This window comes from Microcaecilia unicolor, chromosome 7 (genome assembly GCF_901765095.1).
Source record: "Microcaecilia unicolor chromosome 7, aMicUni1.1, whole genome shotgun sequence".
In the NCBI taxonomy this organism is placed as follows: domain Eukaryota; kingdom Metazoa; phylum Chordata; class Amphibia; order Gymnophiona; family Siphonopidae; genus Microcaecilia; species Microcaecilia unicolor.
Genome location: NC_044037.1, coordinates 151,648,226 through 151,668,158, shown reverse-complemented (window position 1 = coordinate 151,668,158; position 19,933 = coordinate 151,648,226). Strand labels below are relative to the sequence as shown.

General features: G+C 43.7%; 1 protein-coding gene across 1 annotated transcript in view; it reads left to right on the top strand.

Annotated features, from left to right (window-relative positions):
* Window positions 1-4,793: 4,793 nt before the first annotated feature.
* UBE2F (ubiquitin conjugating enzyme E2 F (putative)) overlaps window positions 4,794-19,933 on the top strand; it is a 441,864-nt gene continuing 426,724 nt past the window's right edge. Inside the window, exon 1 of the mRNA XM_030209070.1 lies at window positions 4,794-4,906. Coding sequence (XP_030064930.1) covers window positions 4,826-4,906 — 81 coding nt within the window. The 5' untranslated portion in view covers window positions 4,794-4,825. The remainder of the gene's footprint in view (window positions 4,907-19,933) is intronic.

Here is a 19,933-nt window from a genome sequence, read left to right as displayed (position 1 = left end):
AAACAACCACAAATATGTTTGTCCCCTAACCTTAGATTGGAGATATGGTTCCCCTTGGTCTTGGCTCCCATGTGCCGCAGACACCCGGGCCTCGGGATGGAAACGAGTATGCGCCTATACGGGAGAAGGATATCCTGGATGTACCGGCCTGGGCAAATTTCGTCGAGGTCCTGGTAACACTGTATCCCTAGAGTGGCCCCTCCGAGGCCATGGTACCCCCTGGAAAGAAACCTGGGGCCTCGGCATTGACGGCACTGGAATGGACCCGATGACTTTCATTACCATATGCCAAAGCCTTGACGCAAAGCCTCCCACACACTATCAGACCACTGTCGTCGGATACCAGGAGGTATTCGATGAAATCGCTCGCGCGGAGGAAGCAGCTACTAAGTTTCCCGTATCCCCCGAAGCTCGCAATATGTTTCTCAATCTGGCTGAGAATGTTGCCCTCTCCCTTGGAATTGCTAACTGTTTTGTTTGTGGTGGCACCGATATGGGAGAACAGTGGCCCTGGGAAGCAAAGGAAGTCCACCAGCAAATGTGGGATGCCTTGAATTCCACTAATCTCACCTTCCCACAACGCCCGCGCCCTTATGAATGGGCGCTGAGAACAAACATCATAGGCTCTATGTGTGCCAGCCGGGCCCCCTCCAAACAATACTCTGTTCCCGTTGGTGACTCAGCCTGCACAGGAGTCATCCAATACAATGGTAGTCGAGCTGTCTGGTGGCAAACTGACGATTTGCCCATTCCCGCGCCTATGTGGACTGAACCTACCTTGAATAAAACGTGGACTTACGGGGGTAATGCATCTCTTAAATGGATAGCCCCGGCAGGCTACTATTATATATGCGGCCGCAGGGCTTACGAACAGCTCCCGGCCCGCTGGTTTGGTACCTGCCTCTTAGGCACAGTCCGACCCAGTTTCTTCCTCTTACCCCTTCGGGCGGGTGAGATGCTTGGTATTCCCCTCTACATGGAGCAGGAGCCTGGAAACAGACGGCGATGATCTACCCGCGCCACAAAGGTCCAGATCGGAGATTGGAAAGACAACGAGTGGCTGCCGGAACGCATAATCCATTATTATGGCCCAGCCACCTGGGCTGAAGATGGCACATATGGATATCGCACCCCTATCTATATGTTGAATCGCATCATTCGTCTGCAGGCAGTACTAGAAATACTCACGAATGACTCGGCTCTTGCGCTCAACGTCTTGGCACGACAGAATACCAAGCTAATCACCGCAGTCTATCAGAATCGCCTCGCCCTTGATTACTTATTGGCCCAGGAGGGCGGGGTGTGCGGCAAATTCAATCTCAGTAATTGTTGTCTGCAGATTGACGACCAGAGTCACGTTATCAAGGATATCACCGACCGCATGGTGAAGTTGGCCCATGTCCCTGTTCAGACATGGAACAGTGCTTGGGATTGGACTTCTTCCCTAACCGATTGGTTGCCGACTTCTGGGGGCATCCTTGTCATGGGGGGCCTGTTTTTGTTGTCTTGTTTATTAATCCCTTTATCTCTTCCCTTTGTTTTCAGGTGTCTCCGGTCCACCATGGAAACCATTGCCGATCGGCGTGCGGCCGCCCAGATTATGGCCCTACAGCGGTATTCCCCCATATCGCAGTCTGACGCTGAGGAAGCTGAAGCTGACCTCTCTTTTCCTGAGGTGATCGATGGGCCGCCCTCCTTGTGACAGCAAAGTCCGGCTACAAAGGGGGAGGGCACCATTAGGGACCTTCCGTCTCAACCCCGGCGAAGTATTCAATGGCTGCGCAAGGACCTAGGGCCCTCTTATTGCCTCTTTATGCTAATTCTCCCTGTCTCTCTCTTCCTTTTTAGGACTCTTGGAGGTGATACTCTCCACCGGACCGGATGTTCAAGTATCAAAAGGGGGGAATTGTAGGAGTGGACAACTGTAATGTAGCAACTACTGGACGGCCAAGACAACCTCAGCCCTTGTGCATAACACTTATGAACTTTTGCCTTACCTGTGGCATGCTCCACATTTGGATAACTACTGGACTTTTGTGTACTTTTTGCATTATGGACTTTTGTACTAGCAGTATTTTCTATTTGGATTTTGCATTCACACTTGCACCTTTGCTTTGTACCAAAACCTCCTAGACTAGGACCTAAACCTGTGCAGTTTGGACTTTTACTAGTAGTATATATTTGTTAACCAGCAGCCAGATAACAAGTTGTAGTAGTCAGCAATTTAGGTTTGTAGAGAAGGCAGCGGGCTCTGCCAATGCAGTCTCGTGATCTATGCATAGAGGCTGTATTGTGTGAACGTGCTGGAACACTACAATAAGTTACATTTTCTTGCAAAGTAACAATTTCTATGAAAGCTATGAAACTGACGTATCTTTTCTCTGTGAGAACTACAGAATTACTAATGTATTGCGCATGTGCATGTACTGCGCATGTGTATGTGTGACGTATGGTGTGTTTTATGCGCATGATCACTAATTTGTATAAGACCGAATGTCAGATGACGCTCAGGAGGCAGTATCCTGAGACTGAACTCAGTACTGTTCATTGCTAGCAATAAAAGTGTCCTGCTTTCGGAATCATTTGCCTCTTGTCTCCTGATTCACTTAGCCTAGGGCCTGTTTCATTTGGAGGTTGAAATCTGAAGAAAGGTAGCTTTATTGCAGAGGTGAGAAAATAGTTGAACAGGTAGAAGGAGCTCAGAGCTGGGTGACTGGAGAGTGCAATATCTCATTATGAAGATATATTCAAGGTAAAAACCCAAGTTCGTTCCAAGGAGTTTAGCAGCACAAGTGCTGTCTGAAGCAAGATGGAGAGGTTCATACACCCTCTTCTCAAACTGATGGACTGCTAAACTAAACCTCCTAAAGGCAGGCCCTTAACTGCAGGTACTCACAGGGCTCGAGGCTTAGGCTGGGCAGCTCCTTCCCTAGGGCAGGCTCGCTTAAATGGAGCACACTGTATATACAGCTACTTATTTTGTACCTGGGGCATTGAAGATTTAAGTGATTTGCACAGTCACAAGAAGCTGTAGTGGAAAATAAACAAATAATAAATAGCATACTTTTCACTGTGTGACTAATCATGATTATACAGAGACACTGGATTCTACATAGTGAACCCAGGTGCGTAGCTACATGGAGCCAGATTTGGTCCTGGACCCCCCTGCCGACGACCCTCTCGACCCCCCACCTTTGCTGGTGAGGGACCCCAACCCCCGCCAGGCGAGGTTCTCTTGCTTCCCGCGGAAGGCTTCGTTCTGTTTCTGACGTCCTGCACGTTGTACGTGCAGGACGTCAGACTCACAGAAACAGAACAAAGCCTTGATCCTTGTGCGGGAAGCAAATGGACCTTGGCTGGCGGGGATTGGGGTCCCTCGCCAGCAAAGGTAGGCGACGACGGAGGTGGCGTGGGAGGGTTGGCGGCGGGAGGGGGGTCGAGAGGATCATCGGCAGGGGGGGCAAAGTTGGTGGTGGCGGTGGTGGGGGGGTTGGCAATGGAGGGGGGGTCGGCGGCGCCGGGGGGGGGGGCCTAAAATGTGCCCCCTCACCTGGGCTCTGGACCCCTCTCCTGCCAAAGTCTGGCTACGTCCCTGAGTGAACCTAGAGATCCACGCCGAAATCCAGGCAGATTCTGTAACAGTACGTGTAACATCATTGGCTTGACAAGCTAATTAGTGTTAATAACAGCCCTTAACAAGCAATGGCAATCTCTGCATGAATATAACACGTGCTAGGATGTACCTGTAACCAGCCCCTACAAATGACACACTGATTACGATTTATAAAACAAATTATTACTCTACCTATGAAATGTTATTCCGTTATTATTTATTTATTTATTTATTTGTTGCATTTGTATCCCACATTTTCCCACCTATTTGCAGGCTCAATGTGGCTTACATTATGCCGTAGTGGCGATCGCCATTATCGGAATGAGAAATACAGAGTGCCATTGCATTAAAGTTTGTAAGTGACAGAGTACTTTAAGCAGTCAGGTATAGAGAGTTCATTTCCGGACTGAGAAATAAAGTGGTATTGTGTTAAAGTTCAATGGTGACAGTAAATTAAGCAATCAAGTATCGAGGGTTCAGTTTTGTCCAGTTCTGGTGTGAGTTTCGTTATCTGGAACTTAGGACCGATCATTGTGGTATGCCTTTTTGAACTACTACTACTATTTAACATTTCTATAGCGCTATAAGGCATACGCAGCGATGTACACCATACACAAAAAAGACAGTCCCAGCTTTTAGTGATCAGACTGTTATGACTGTTGGAAGGGGTTGGGGGAACGGGCAGGGGATAGGGAAGCCTTGTGGGGCCCTTATCCAGTATGGGCAGTTCCTTGAAGTCACCTAGGTGCAGCAAAATTCAGTGGCAGTATCCAAATAACTAAGCAGACATAGTTAAAACTACATTTTATGTGGTCCTTCTTGCCCAGCTGGTTATCTGGGTACCAGCATTAAAAATTCGCAGGACCCAGTTAATTTCCGGATCCACCCTGACTCTACCCCTGAACTGCTACCTCTGTGTACATCCGTTTGCTGCACAAGCTAGTATATTTGAAAATATAAATGGGATCAAATAAAAATGTTACCAGCAATAAAAAAAACGACAACATGGATGCAGCAGCACAGCTCATACATTTGTTTGTTGGTTTGAGTGTACTTGAATGACGGCTGTGCGGGGAATGGAAAAGAGAGTACCATAAGTGGCTTCAATTTCGTGACGTCAGGCAGCCTTTCTTCCCCCTCTTTGGTTGGCTCAATCTAACCTTCTAGGTCCCGCTTTCTTCTTACGCAATTTCCTGTTTCCGGCAAGGCGGGATGCCTCAGAGGGAGAGACGCTGTGTCTTAGGGGGGCCACCGGAGAAGGAAAGCTGTGGGATTATTGGTGGACGACCTCAGGTATGACAACACCGGGGGTGGGGGAGGTGCCTGATCGCGGACAAGGAGTAAAGTGGAAGACAGAGGGAGAGATGGCAGATCATGGGGAGGAGAGGCCGGTCTCCGTGTCCCCGAATGCGTGTGAGGACTGAGGAGGGGTGCTCTGCGTCAGGACAGCCGAATGTGTTTGACTTGGTATCTTTGATGGCTGTTTTGGCTTCCGTGTACCTATTTTCAGGTGACTTATTTCTCATTAGTAACTTGCTTTACAGCGTAATCTTTAAGTTCGTTATACGTTAGTCTTTTTTTTTATGTTTTGGTTTGTTTCATTGGATGTAAAACAGAAAAACCCACTTTAGTAGAATCATATTTGATTGGAAACTCGTACTAGAATTAGTTTTTGTTGATTCAATAAAACATATAATAAAGTACAGGGATTTTGGGAGAATCTAAAGAGAGCCTAGTTGTTAAAATTCACTTTTTTTTACAGTATTCATTTTGGCCTTGCTAAATAAAATAATTCATCTCCACTGCAACTGAACTGCTATAATGATAGCTTTCTTAAATTTTTTAGCTTTTTTGGACCATTCTGAGGATCCTGATTTCTTTTATTTTTATGAGAAGTTTTAAGAGAGGCTATAGTCTTTGTCCTTTAAATGGCCTGGTTGTAAAACATTAATTGTTGATATTCATGCATACAGTTGTGTGCAAATGTTTAGTCACCACTAGTCAAAATGTTTCACTGGCTTCCTAAGTGAACAGAAGCTGACAAAACTTCTGCTTGGTACAAAGTTAAAAATGACAATTAATGTGTTGTAGTAAATTATGGTAAAGATCTATGTGGTCCATCCAGTCTGCCCAACATGGTGGGTAGAGCTGCCACTCCTTGTGTCAATCTGTAAACAAATATATGCTGGCCTGGGCTCAGTAATATATTGATATATGAGGACACACCGAGTCTAAGGATAGACAAAGTATGTTCTAAATTCTGGTCACCAGTCAGCCCCTTATATAGGGAATTTGGCATCTTGATTACAAAGGATCAGAAGATTACAGGTGCATAGGTTAGTTTACTAATGACATCATATATATGATTTATACCTTCCTTGATAGTCTTCTTTACCCCTTGACTGTATGAGTACCCAGTATTTATTGTAGTTACAAATTGGTTACTAATCAAAATATGAATTCCTTACAATGTTTTCCTTTCCATGAAGGTCTCTATTTCAAATAACATTATACCCTGCTATTCGGGTTTATAATGGTGAGGTAATGCACATTTAGCAAAGGGGTCCTACCTAGGTTAGTGGCATACCATATTCTAGAATTCTAGTTTAATAACTGGAGCTACAAGTAAAATTCTAAGGTAGAATTTCTTCTAGTTCCACACCTGTTTATGTTTAATCATGAAGTGTAACTTGTATCACAAATAGGTCAGTTGGCAATTCACTACCATGCCAACTGTGTAGAGGTAGCTATATGTAAAGTAAACTTAGATCATTATGGTGATTATTTTAGAAGCTCTATTCTTGTTTTGGAGATCTGAAAACTGGTATTTAGACATCTGTATTGCTTGGATGTTCAAGTCACAATTTTACAAAAGCAGGATATGGATGTTTAACACTGCAGTATGCCCATATGGCAAGGGGCTGTATTCTGGACAGGACTAGGGAGGGCCCAAAATATGCATGTTCAGTTCTGCTCACAGAATGGGAAGGACCATCCTTGTGTAAAAAGATGGCAGTTGTTATTTAGACCTGATTCTTGTCATGTCCAGATTACAGAAATGTGTTCTGATTGAGCAGCTCTCCACTGGAGGGTTTAAGGCACGTCACATTCTAAATCCCCCAGTGGTTGCTGTCTTCCCTCCCTCTCCCCTGAATGTGAAACCGGAAAAGGATACCAGGCTCTGACAGCTTCAGGAATTATGGACATTCTTAACAGAGCAGCGTGCAAATCAGAAGAGTAGCCTAGTGGTTAGTACAGTGAACTGAGAATGAAGAAATCCAGGTTCAAATCCCACATCAGCTCTTTTTTGTTCTATGAGCCCTCCAGGGACAGAAATACCTACTGTACTTGAATATATGACACCTGCAACCCTGAAAGCTATTGAACATTCCGGTACAGTAGATATTTTTTCTTTTCCTTGAGAGCTCACCTGTGCCCCTTGATTCTCAACCCATTGCTACTACTACTAGGCTACTCCTCTGTTCTGCATATATGTTTATGAGACCGTTGTATAAGCTGTACGTTCCTATGCTGCCACACAGATGTCCAGGTTTCTTGTTTTCTTCCGTTCATAATCTGGACGTTTCAGTTTGTAAAATGGATGTTCATGCTGGAGGTTTCCAGCACTGGACATCCATCTCACATGTATTTTAGAGCAGACTCTATCCTGTTCTAAAATACATGTAAGATAGATGTCCATTTGTGATGTTCTAAGTTGGACGTCCTTTCTAAAATGATGTCACTCCACATCACAGCACCATGCCAGTAGTCCAAAAAATGGTTTTACTATGGTGGCCACAGCATAGTCACGTTTATTATCTCTATATATAAAAGGCACCAACAACGTTCTAAATGAAGCATCTAGCCGGAAGTGTGAAGGGGGAGAGATATCCGGTTTCCCCATGAGTGTCTGCCCCGCCCTCGCTCTCTCTGTAACACAAACAGTGAAAGAAAACACAGCAAAGCACGAAATCAAATCGCTCTCTCTGTAACAGTGAAGGACTCAGAGGGGGGAGGGGAGAGAGGGCAGAAGCCCTCACTATCTCTGTAACACAAACACAGCACAGCAGGAAACTTAACACTGAAGGACTCGACTCCGAGGGGGGAGGGAACAGAGAGGACAGACAGCACAGGGGAAGGGAGAGAGGGCAGGGACACACACACTCCCACATGCACACAGAAGAAAACCTTGCTAGCCCCGTTTCATTTGCATCAGAAACGGGGCTTTTTTACTAATGAAGACATAATTAGTCCAACAATCCATAACAATTTTGCTAACAATATTTTACTCCAGAAATGGGGGAGATTCTGGACATGGAGAAAAGATGGGGTGAGACACTGGATACTGAAGAGGAGATAAGATGAGATATTGGACACTGAGGAGGATAAGAGCAAGGATACAGGGTGAGATGTTATACATGGGAGTGTAAGGATAGGGACCCAAGGGAAATGGATGATGGACATGGATAGAGAAGACGTGTCAAGTGGTCAGGAGATACTGGAAAAAGATTTGAGAAGACAGTGAAATGCAGAAACTAAAGGCTGGAACCATGTGATTAGAAAAATAAAATGACCAGACATCAAAGGTAGAAGAATTTTGTTTTCTATTTAGGATGTGTCTCCAGGGGCTTTTGCCCAGGAGGGAAGGGTTAGGACGGTCGTTGTTGTTGAAGATTCGATCATTAGGCATGTAGGTAGCTGAGTGGCTGGTGGACGTGAGGATCGCATAGTCACTTGCCGGCTTGGTGTGAAGGTAGTGGATCTCACACAGCACTGACATAGGATTTTAGACAGTGGTGGGGAGGAGCCTACTAGCTTGGTACATGTTGGTACCAATGACATAGGAAAATGTGGGAAAGAGGTTCTGGAAGCCAAATTTAGGCTCTTGGGTAGAAAGCAGAAATCAAAACCTCCAGGGTAGCATTTTTAGAAGTACTTTGTGTTCTACATGCAGGACCCAAGAGACAGGTAGAGCTCTGGAGTCTCAGTGTGGATGAGGTGATGGTGCAGGGAGGAGGATTGTAGATTTGTTAGGAACTGGGCAACATTCTGAGGAAGGGGGAGCCTCTTCCGGAAAGATGGGCTCCACCTTAATCAGGATAGAACCAAGCGTCAACATTTAAAAAGGAGAGAGAGCAGCTTTTAAACTAGAAACTGGGGGAAGGCCAACAGTCACTCAAAAGCTCATTGTTCGGAACAAGGTATCTTTGAAAGATTTAGCAACAAAACAGAGATGGGGCATCCCAATAGCGAAGTTGCAGTAGAGACCATAGTAGACCAGAAGGTGTATTTTCAAATCGTTTAGACTTACAAAGTTATAGTAACCTATGGAACTGTGTAAGTCTAAGTGCTTTGAAAATGAGTTCCATGTGTCTTTTAAATAAAGAGCAAACAGATTTTTAAAGATTTCAAGTATATCAACTAATGAACAAATTGTAAATAGAAACAAAAAACATTGTTTGAAATGTCTGTAGAAATACTAGGAAGGAGGGAGTTGGGTAATGCTTCTGCTGGTATTAGGGTGGGTTCTTGGAATATTAATGGGCTAAATGATGCTGGGAAACTGAGTATTGTGTTTAATGAGGTGAAACTCTTGAGGTGGGACATTATTCTATTGAGACCCAGGTACCACCGCTTATCACATAAACAATTTGAGGTGTGTGGGTCACTTATTTTTGAGGGACGTGGGAGAATAGGGGTGTTGGAAATTCTCCTTTGTTCTAGTTGCTCTTTTATAGTGGAAGATGTATATAAAGATACCTTGAGGCGCTGTTTAGCAGTGACAGGTAAGCTGCAGGGTAAACAGGATCAGTATCTTTAATGTGTATGCTCCCAATACAAAACAGGGCTTTTTCTTCAGAAGCTGTAAAGAACCTCTTCAGGCATTTGCTCGGGGAATGGCTATTATGGGAAGGAATTTTAATTTAGTTCTAGATACGGTTTGGGATAATTCAAAAGGGAAAGGGGAATATAATAGGACTCATAGGAAAGCTCTACTTAATTTGGTCCAGGAGCTAGATTTGATTGGCGCTTGGCATCTGTATCATCCCACTTCTAAAGCTTTTACGTTTATTCTCGCCCAGTTGGAACATACACTCAGATAATATTTGGTGTTAGTGGGAGTTGTGAGGTTAGGCTCAGAATACTCATATTGAATCTGCATATTTCCGATCATTTTCCGGTTTAGGTGGAGTTTGCTCTAGAGGGTTCTCAGTGTCCCCCATGGTTTTGGAGACTGAATGAAAATCTATTGGGGGATCATAAGGTTTGTGATGATATTGAGACAGTGATTCAATCCTATTTAATGGATAATGACAACGGGGTAGTTAATGATAGTTATTTGTGGGATGTGCTTAAGGCAGTGATCCAGGGACACTTACTTATATGCAGATGCTCAAAACTCCGGTGCTGTATGAAACAGCTCCAGAAAATACCACCACAATAATGCCAAAAATTAGTTCATAATACTCATTGCTAATAATAATAATCATCATCTTACTTTGATGTTGTCTCAAGGTTTCTTTCCCTCTGACAAGCAATATTATTTTGACTCCTATACCTAAAAATACCCAAACTAGCCTAAGTTTAGTTTCCAACTGTAGACCAGTAGCCCCAGTTCCTCTTCTTGTTAAAGTAATGGAAGGACTTGTCATGTGCCAACTTATAGAGTACCTCCAGCTTCATGCCAGTTTGCATAGTTCACAATCTGGTTTTAGGTCCTCTTACAGTACAGAAACTGCGCTTACCACCCTCTTAGCTAACTTTAGGAGAGAATTAAGTTTTGGCAACAAAATATTGGTACTTCAATTTGATCTATCCGGTGCCTTTGAAACTGTTGATAATAATATTCTTTTAATTGTTCTTGACTATTATGGAATCTGTGGATTTGTCCTAAAATGGTTTCTGTCTTGTTAAGGTCTAGGTCATATCAAGTCAATCAGGTGTTCTTCCACTTGGTCTCCTGGCTGTGGCGTCTTTCAGGGTTCCCCTCTTTCCCCCATCATGTTTGACATTATGATGATTCCTGTTGGTCATCTTTTAGAAAAACATGGTCTTTCGACATACATATATGCTGATGATGTCACCATTTATTTCCCATTCTCTGAGGAATTACTTGGCATAACTCACATGATTAGGGATAAGTTATGGAATCATGGGCTTCTAATTTCAAACTAAAATTTAATATGGATAAAACTAAGTTTCTAATTATAACTATCCCTCACCGTCCTATGGATCTTAGTAACTTTACTATTAAGAACAAAACTATTCCCTTGAGTCATCGATGAAAATCTTGGGAGTCACAATAGATTGTTTCCTCACCCTTGAAAACCAAGTCTTGAAGTTGACCTCAAGTGCCTTTCACTCACTTTGGGCTCTCCCCAGAGGCAGAGTAGACCCCATTTGCCAGATAGAAGAAGGCAAGAGTTGGACTGGGGTGCAGGAATACCATGGTCAGACCCAACAGGGTTGCCTTGCTGAACAGGGACACCACCAAATCAGCAATTGATAATAGAATTAATTTGTACGTCCAGAGATAGGGCCTGATCAATCATTATTCCTAAAATCCTAATTGAGGATGAAAGAGCATATTTAGAATTATTTAGAGTAAGAGAAGTGTTGGAAGTTGGAATTTCATTTTTACTAATTAGCATAAATTTTGTTTTGTCATCTTAATTTCAATCGGTGTTGTACCATCTAATCACAGATGACTGGAGGACTGCAGGTTGAGGGATAGCAGTTGAAATCTGAATAGACAGAGGCAGAAAAAAGAAAGGGAGGAAAGGGCTAAAAGAGAAATATCAACATTGGTCAAGTCACAAGTACCTGGCGGAAACCCATTAAGTAGCAACATTCCATGCTACCAATCCCTGGGCAAGCAGTGGCAGATTTCATAAGGGAATAATAAGGGAATGGAACAAGATAGGAGGAGAGAAGAGAAATGGACAGCAGCCCCTGGAAAGAGAGCAGAAGACAGACAGGAACGCAGAAAAGAAAAATTAGGATCAACATGATGGGGAAAATGTGCAGACAACAAAGGTAGAAAAAGTGTTTTATTTTTTCATTATTTAATCATTTATAATTTTTCATTTTACAAGGGTCACTTGCAAACAGTAATACAGAGATGACTGTACAATAATACAATATTAGAAGAAAACAGTCTCAACTAGATAAATGGATTATATACAATCTTTCTCTTTCTTAGACCACAAAATAAATAGGGAGAGTGAAACAAGACAAGGAGATCAATTAAACAGTAAACAAAGAAAACGTGGTATTAACCTGATTATCCCCAGTTATTATTTATCTAAATCATTATTCCACGTTGATCATCTGGTTGGCCTCTTCAAACCCAAGATGGTGTATAGTCAATTAATTTTGTTGAAAACATACTTATTGTCCAATACCAGTGGAAATAATACACCTGATTTCATTTTTTTCTCTTTTAAAACCAGAAATTATTTAACAATACAAACACTTGAATCTCCAAACCAATTCCCACTGATTAAGGTAATCCCAGTTTCACAGGCTTCACTCCTTTTGAATTAATATACTAAGAGGAATCATTTCAGAGGAAAAAAAACTTTAGGAGTCATACCTGGAACTCTGGGAAAACAACAATCTCGATATTAATCTTCTGTAATAATATTCATTTTGTTCAAATTTTCTGGTCTATTAACATTTTCAAAATCTTAACTGTTTCCTATTCCTGTAGAACTTCATTTGCTGTATCAATTTTTCATTCTCCAAGGATTCGATTAGATTATCCATGTAGCTCACCAATAAGATTATATCTGAAGCAAAATTATCCACTACCACCGTTAGGTCCTGGCACGCCTTCCAGATGATATTCAATGTAACCTTCACGAGAGCCAAAAACCCCAAGCTGATAGCTCTTACAGGTTTAGGAGTGGCACCGCCGACACGGGTTCAGCTGTAAACGACTTGCGTTTCAACATACACTCCTAACTCACTCCTCCACTCCTTTGGGCATGGTGGCTAAATGATTTGAGAGCGATGAAGTTGTTTCCAGGTCTATTATCGACGCTCCTTCGCTAATCAAAGGACTCATCAACCCAGTCATCTGTGGGCAGCTCGTCGTGCAGCGGTCCCACACTTGCTGCACAGGGGACAAAACGCTGGCCATCAGCAGCTGACCCCCCCCCCCCCCCCCATTGTCCCCTTCCTTTCAGTTAAGGCAACTGCAAATGCAAAGAGGAAACTTCAAGTAAACAAAGACAGAACTTCAGAGGACAGCTGGGCCGTTGAGCGTACGAGCCTCAGGTCACCATCTTTCCATTCTCCCAGAAAAAGTGTTTTATTTTGAATTTATTAACTACTAGTAAAAAAAGGCCCGTTTCTCAAAAAAATGAAACGGGCGCTAGCAAGGCTATCATGTAATGGCGATTATGTATTTAAGGCTCTCGTTGAAGCAATTTCTCCTCTCTCCCCTGCCCTCCCCTCCATGTCCAGCGATTCTTCCCTCCCCTCCGTGTCTCGCGATTCTGACCTCCCCTCCATGTCCAGCGATTCTCCCTTGCCCTCCCCTCCATGTCCAGCGATTCTCCCTTGCCCTCCACTCCGTATCCAGCGATTCTATTCTACCCTGCCCTCCCCTCGGTGTCCAGCGATTGTCCTGTGCCCTGCCCTCCCATCCGTGTCCCACGATTTTCCCCTCTCCTCCCATCCCCTCCATGTCCAGCAATTCTCCTCTGCCCTGCCTTCGCATCCATGTCCCGCGATTCTCTCCTTTCCTCCCATCCCATCCATATCCATCGATTCTCGTCTGTCCTCCCCGTCCCTCGATGTCCTGCGATTCTGTCCTCCCCTCCATGTCCAGCGATTGTCCTGTGCCCTGCCCTCCCATCCTTGTCCCGCGATTTTCTCCTCTCCCATCCCATCCATGTCCCTCTGCCCTGCCCTCCCCTCACCTCGATGTCCCATGATTGTGTCCTCTCTTTCATGTCCTGTGCTTGTCCTGTGCCCTGCTCTCCCATCTGTGTCCTGCGATTCTGCCCTCTCCAGCAATTCTCCTCTGCCCTTTCCTCCCATCCAGCGTTCCCTGCAGGCAGGTTGGGCTTGGGTCCCCTCCCCTCCAGCATTCTGTTGCTTTCAGTTGCTTGCGTTCGTAACATCCTGACGTCAGTTCGCCTCCAGTGTTTCCTTCCCTCTCACTGTTCCGCCTCCTCTGATGTCATTTCATCTTTACTTGAGGGCGGAACAGTGAGAGGGAAGGGAACGCTGGAGGCTTGCTGATGTCAGGATGTTACGAACCCAGACAGCCAGCCATAGAACGTTGAGGTACAAATTATTATATGTTAGTTTAGGGAAATGTACATAAGTGTTGCCATACTGGGAAAGACCAAAGGTCCATTGAGCCCAGCATCCTGTTTTCAACAGTGGCCAATCCAGGTCACAGATACCCGGCAAGATCCCAAAAATGTACAAAACATTTTATACTGCTTATCCCAGAAATAGTGGATTTTCCCCAAGTCCATTTAATAACGGTCTATGGACTTTTCCTTTAGGAAGCCGGGCAAACCTTTTTTAAAACTCCGCTAAGCTAACCGCCTTTACCACATTCTCTGGCAACGAATTCCAGAGTTTAATTACACGTTGAGTGAAGAAAACTTTTTTCCTATTCGTTTTAAATTTACTACATTGTAGCTTAATCGCATGCCCCCTAGTCCTAGTATTTTTGGAAAACGTGAACAGATGCTTCACATCTACCCGTTCAACTCCACTCATTATTTTATAGACCTCTATCATATCTCCCCTCAGCCGCCTTTTCTCCAAGCTGAAGAGCCCTAGCCTCCTTAGTCTTTCTTCACATCATTTTAGTCGCCCTTCACTGTACCTTTTCCAATTCTACTGTGTCTTTCTTGAGATGTGGCAACCAGAATTGAACACAATACTCAAGGTGTGGTCGCACCATGGAGCGATACAATGGCATTATAACATCCTCACACCTGTTTTCCATACCTTTCCTAATAATACCCAACATTCTATTCGCTTTCCTAGCCGCTGCAGCACACTGAGCAGAAGGTTTCAGTGTATTATCGACGGCGACACCCAGATCCCTTTCTTGGTCCGTAACTCCTAATGTGGAACCTTGCATGACAGCTATAATTTGGGTTCTTTTTCCCATATGCATCACCTTGCACTTGCTCACATTAAACATCATCTGCCATTTAGACGCCCAGTCTCGTCAGGTCCGCTTGTAATTTTTCACAATCCTCCCGTGATTTAATGACTTTGAATAACTTTGTGTCATCAGCAAATTTAATTACCTCACTAGTTACTCCCATCTCTAGGTCATTTATAAATATGTTAAAAAGCAGCGGTCCCAACACAGAGCCCTGGGGAACACCACTAACTACCCTTCTCTATTGAGAATACTGACCATTTAACCCTACTCTCTGTTTTCTATCTTTTAAACAGTTTTTAATCCACAATAGAACCCTACCTCCTATCCCATGACTCTCCAATTTCCTCTGGAGTCTTTCATGAGGTACTTTGTCAAACGCTTTCTGGAAATCCAGATACACAATATCAACCGGCTCCCCTTTATCCACATGTTTGTTCACCCCTTCAAACAAATGTAGTAGATTGGTGAGGCAAGATTTCCCTTCACTAAATCCATGTTGACTTTGTCTCATTAATCCATGCTTTTGAATATGCTCTGTAATTTTGTTCTTACTAATAGTCTCTACCATTTTGCCCGGCACCGATGTCAGACTCACCGGTCTATAATTTCCCGGATCTCCTCTGGAACCTTTTTTAAAAATCGATTTTACATTGGCCACCCTCCAATCTTCCGGTACCACGCTCGATTTTAAGGATAAATTACATATTTCTAACAATAGCTCCGCAAGCTCATTTTTCAGTTCTATCAGTACTCTGGGATGAATAGCATCCGGTCTAGGAGATCTGCTACTCTTCAGTTTGTAGAACTGCCCCATTACATCCTCCAGGTTTACAGAGAATTCATTAAGTTTCTCCGACTCGTCATCTTCGAATACCTTTTCCGGCACTGGTATCCCACCCAAATCTTCCTTGGTGAAGACCGAAGCAAAGAATTCATTTAATCTCTCCGCTACGGCTTTGTCTCCCCTGATCGCCCCTTTTACGCCTCGGTCATCTAGCGGTCCAACTGATTCTTTTGCCGGCTTCCTGCTTTTAATATACCTAAAAATATTTTTTACTATGTACTTTGTGGCTGTCTTTGTATTATGTTCAGGAAATGCATTTCTGTTTTTATTTCTCCCATGTTGTGGTACATGCCTAGTTTGACTTCTTGGGGTTCCCAGTTCAATTTTTGTCTTTATATCTCTCTTTCTAATTTGTGATCCTGTTTTGTATTTGATGAGGGTCTGTCTGTGTTTTGCGTGTGACTGAGGTACGGTATTCTGTGAGTATGTAGCTTTTGTGTAGGAATCTGTATCTGTCCTACTTGTTTTGTTTTATCAGTAAGAGGAGGCGTTTTTGAACCCAGAGTAATATTTCTGTACTGCCTATTCATATGTAGGGTCTTGCTATTTCAATCATAGGAATTAGTTGTACTGTTGTAAGACGTATATGTATGTTAGAATTTTTTTTCAGGTTTGTATTTTTTCACAATGTGCTTAGTAGTGGAGAGTTTTTATTTTGCTGTGGTTCAGATAACATGAGAATCGGAATTTTTTTTGAATGGTGCCTTGCATGTTTTTGAATGCATGTTATTTGTGGCTAATTTTGTTATCTTTGAAGTGTTTTGTTGCCCTTTTGCGAACTTGTGTCTTCAGTAAAAATATTAAACTATCAAGATAACAGTGATTAAAATGTAATTATTTATTTATTTTATTTATTGTACTTGTATCCCACATTTTCCCACCTATTTGCAGGCTCAGTGTGGCTTACAAAGACCCGTTACGGCATCGCCATACCCGGGTAAGGAATACAATTGGTGTTACAAAGAAATCAAGGAAAACAAGATGATCTGGTCAAGCAGTTAAAGAATGAGATATTCAGAATAAAGGTGGATAGGTGTTGTGTTATAGTTAGTTATGGGTTCTTGTGGTAGGCCTTGTTAGAGAGGTTTTCAGAGATTTACGGAAGTTAGTTAATTCGTTAATCGTTTTCAAGTGAGTTGGTAGTGCATTCCATAATTGCGTACTCTTGTAGGAAAAGCTGGTCGCATGTGTTAGTTTGTATTTTATTTTTTTACAACTGGGGAAGTGTAGGTTAAGAAAGGTGCGGGAAGTTCTTTTAGCATTTCTGGATGGGAGGTCCACGAGGTCTAGCATGTAGGTTGGGGCATCACCGTAAATGATTTTATGCATAATCGTGCAGATCTTGAACGCAATACGTTCTTTGAGTGGGAGCCAGTGTAGTTTCTTTCTTAGGGGTTTTGCACTTTCATATTTTGTTTTTCCAAATATGATTCTAGCTGCGGTATTCTGGGCTGTTTGAAGTTTCTTAATGATCTGTTCTTTACAGCCAGCATAGAGTGCATTGCAGTAGTCCAGGTGACTTAATACCATTGACTGTATCAGGTTCCGAAAGATGGCCCTTGGGAAGAAAGGTTTTACTCCTTTGAGTTTCCACATGGAGTGGAACATTTTCTTAGTTGTATTCTTCACGTGATTTTCAAGTGTGAGATTTCGATCAATGGTAACTCCCAGAATTTTCAGGTTGTTTGAGACGGGGAGGGAAATGTTTGGGGTGGTTATGGTGGTGAATTTATTTGTGTTGTGTTGTGAGGTGAGTATAAGACATTGTGTTTTTTCTGCGTTGAGTTTTAGCTGAAATGCATCCGCCCAGGAGTGCATGATTTGGAAGCTTTGGTTGATTTCGTTGGAGATATCCTTCAGGTGATGTTTGAACGGGATGTAGTAACATAGTAGATGACGGCAGAAAAAGACCTGCACGGTCCATCCAGTCTGCCCAACAAGACAAACATATGTGTAAACCTTACCTTGATTTGTACCTGCCTTGTTCAGGGCACAGACCGTACAAGTCTGCACAGCAGTACTTCCCGCCTCCCAACCACCAGTCCCACCTCCCACCACCCGGCCCTGGCACAGACCGTACAAGTCTGCCCTCCACCATCCTCACCTCCCAACCACCAACCCCTCTTCCCCCCACCTGCTCCGCCACCCAATTTCGGCTAAGCTTCTGAGGATCCATTCCTTCTGCACAGGATTCCTTTATGCATATCCCACGCATGTTTGAATTCCGTTACCGTTTTCATCTCCACCACCTCCCGCGGGAGGGCATTCCAAGCATCCACCACCCTCTCCGTGAAAAAATACTTCCTGACGTCTTTCCTGAGGCTGCCCCCTTCAACCTCATTTCATGTCCTCTCGTTCTACCGCCTTCCCATCTCCGGAAAAGATTTGTTTGCGGATTAATACCTTTCAAATATTTGAACGTCTGTATCATATCACCCCTGTTCCTCCTTTCCTCCAGGGTATACATGTTCAGGTCAGCAAGTCTCTCCTCATACGTCTTGGAACACAAATCCTGTACTATTCTCGTAGCTTTTCTTTGCACCGCTTCCATTTTTTTAACATCCTTCGCAAGGTACGGCCTCCAAAACTGAACACAATACTCCAGGTGGGGCCTGACCAACGACTTGTACAGGGGCATCAACACTTCCTTTCTTCTGCTGATCACACCTCTCTCTATACAGCCTAGCAACCTTCTCGCTACAGCCACCGCCTTGTCACACTGTTTCGTCGCCTTCACATCCTCGGATACTATCACCCCAAGATCCCTCTCCCCCTCAGTACCTATCAGACTCTCCCCGCCTAACACATAAGTCTCTCTTGGGTTTCTACTCCCTAAGTGCATCACTTTGCATTTCTTCGCATTGAATTTTTATTGCCAAACCTTAGACCATTCTTCTAGCTTCCTCAGATCCTTTTTCATGCTTTCCACTCCCGGTGTCCACTCTGTTGCAAATCTTAGTATCATCCGCAAATAGGCAAGCTTTACTTTCTAACCCTACGGCAATGTCACTCACAAATATATTGAACAGAATCGGCCCCAGCACCGATCCCTGAGGCACTCCACTACTCACCTTTCCCTCCTTCGAGCGAACTCCATTTACCACCACCCTCTGTCGTCTGTCCATCAACCAGTTCCTAATCCAGTTCACCACTTCGGGACCTATCTTCAGCCCATCGAGTTTATTTAAGAGCCTCCTGTGAGGAACCGTGTCAAAAGCTTTGCTAAAATCTAAGTAGATTACGTCTATAGCATGTTGATGATTTAATTCTCCAGTTACCCAATCAAAGAATTCAGTGAGATTCATTTGGCACGATTTCCCTCTGGTAAAACCATGTTGTCTCGGATCTTGCAACTTATTGGCTTCCAGGAAATTCATTATCCTTTCCTTCAGCATGGCTTCCATTACTTTTCCAATAACCGAAGTGAGGCTTACCGGCCTGTAGTTTCCAGCTTCTTCCCTATCACCACTTTTGTGAAGAGGGACCACATCCGACGTTCTCCAATCCCTCGGAACCTCTCCCGTCTGCAAGGATTTATTAAATCTTTAAGAGGACCCGCCAGAACCTCAATATTCTGGGGTGGATCCCGTCCGGTCCCATGGCTTTGTCCACCTTTAGCTTTCCAAGTTGTTGATACACACTCTCTTCCGTGAACGGTGCTCTATCCACTCCATTCTCAGGTGTACTTTTGCCAGTCCCTCTCGGTCCTTCTCCAGGATTTTCTTCAGTGAAAACAGAACAAAAGTATCTATTTAGCAAATTGGCTTTTTCTTCATCATGACATCGTGACATCGTCTGCATATATGTATGGGTTAAGATTTTGATTGTCCAATAGCTTGGCTAAGGGTATCATCATTAAGTTGAAGAGGGTTGGTGAGAGGGGGGATCCTTGGGGAGCTCCGCATTCAGGTGTCCATGGGGTTGATATCGCCGCATTAGTTGTTACTTGGTATGATCTTGTTGTCAGGAATCCTCTAAACCAGTTAAGAACATTGCCTCCAACTGCAAAGTATTCCAGGATGTGTAATAATATTCCATGGTTGACCATGTCGAAGGCACTGGACATGTCAAATTGTAGGAGAAGTATGTTGTTGCCAGTCTTAATACTCATTTGTTAAATGATAACATATATATCCTTAAAAAAAAACCTGATGGTGTGCCTTGACAATTTTTGCACCTTGTCAGTGTGCTGCAAGATGAAAGGTTGAAAATCATTGATCTAGGTAGTTAACCTGGCGAGTGGACCAGCAATCACTGTTTACCAGGTAACCCTTGGGTTTTGTCTTTGCTTTGCCCCCCAGATTGCCCCTGTGTTCTTAGGATAGCGTTG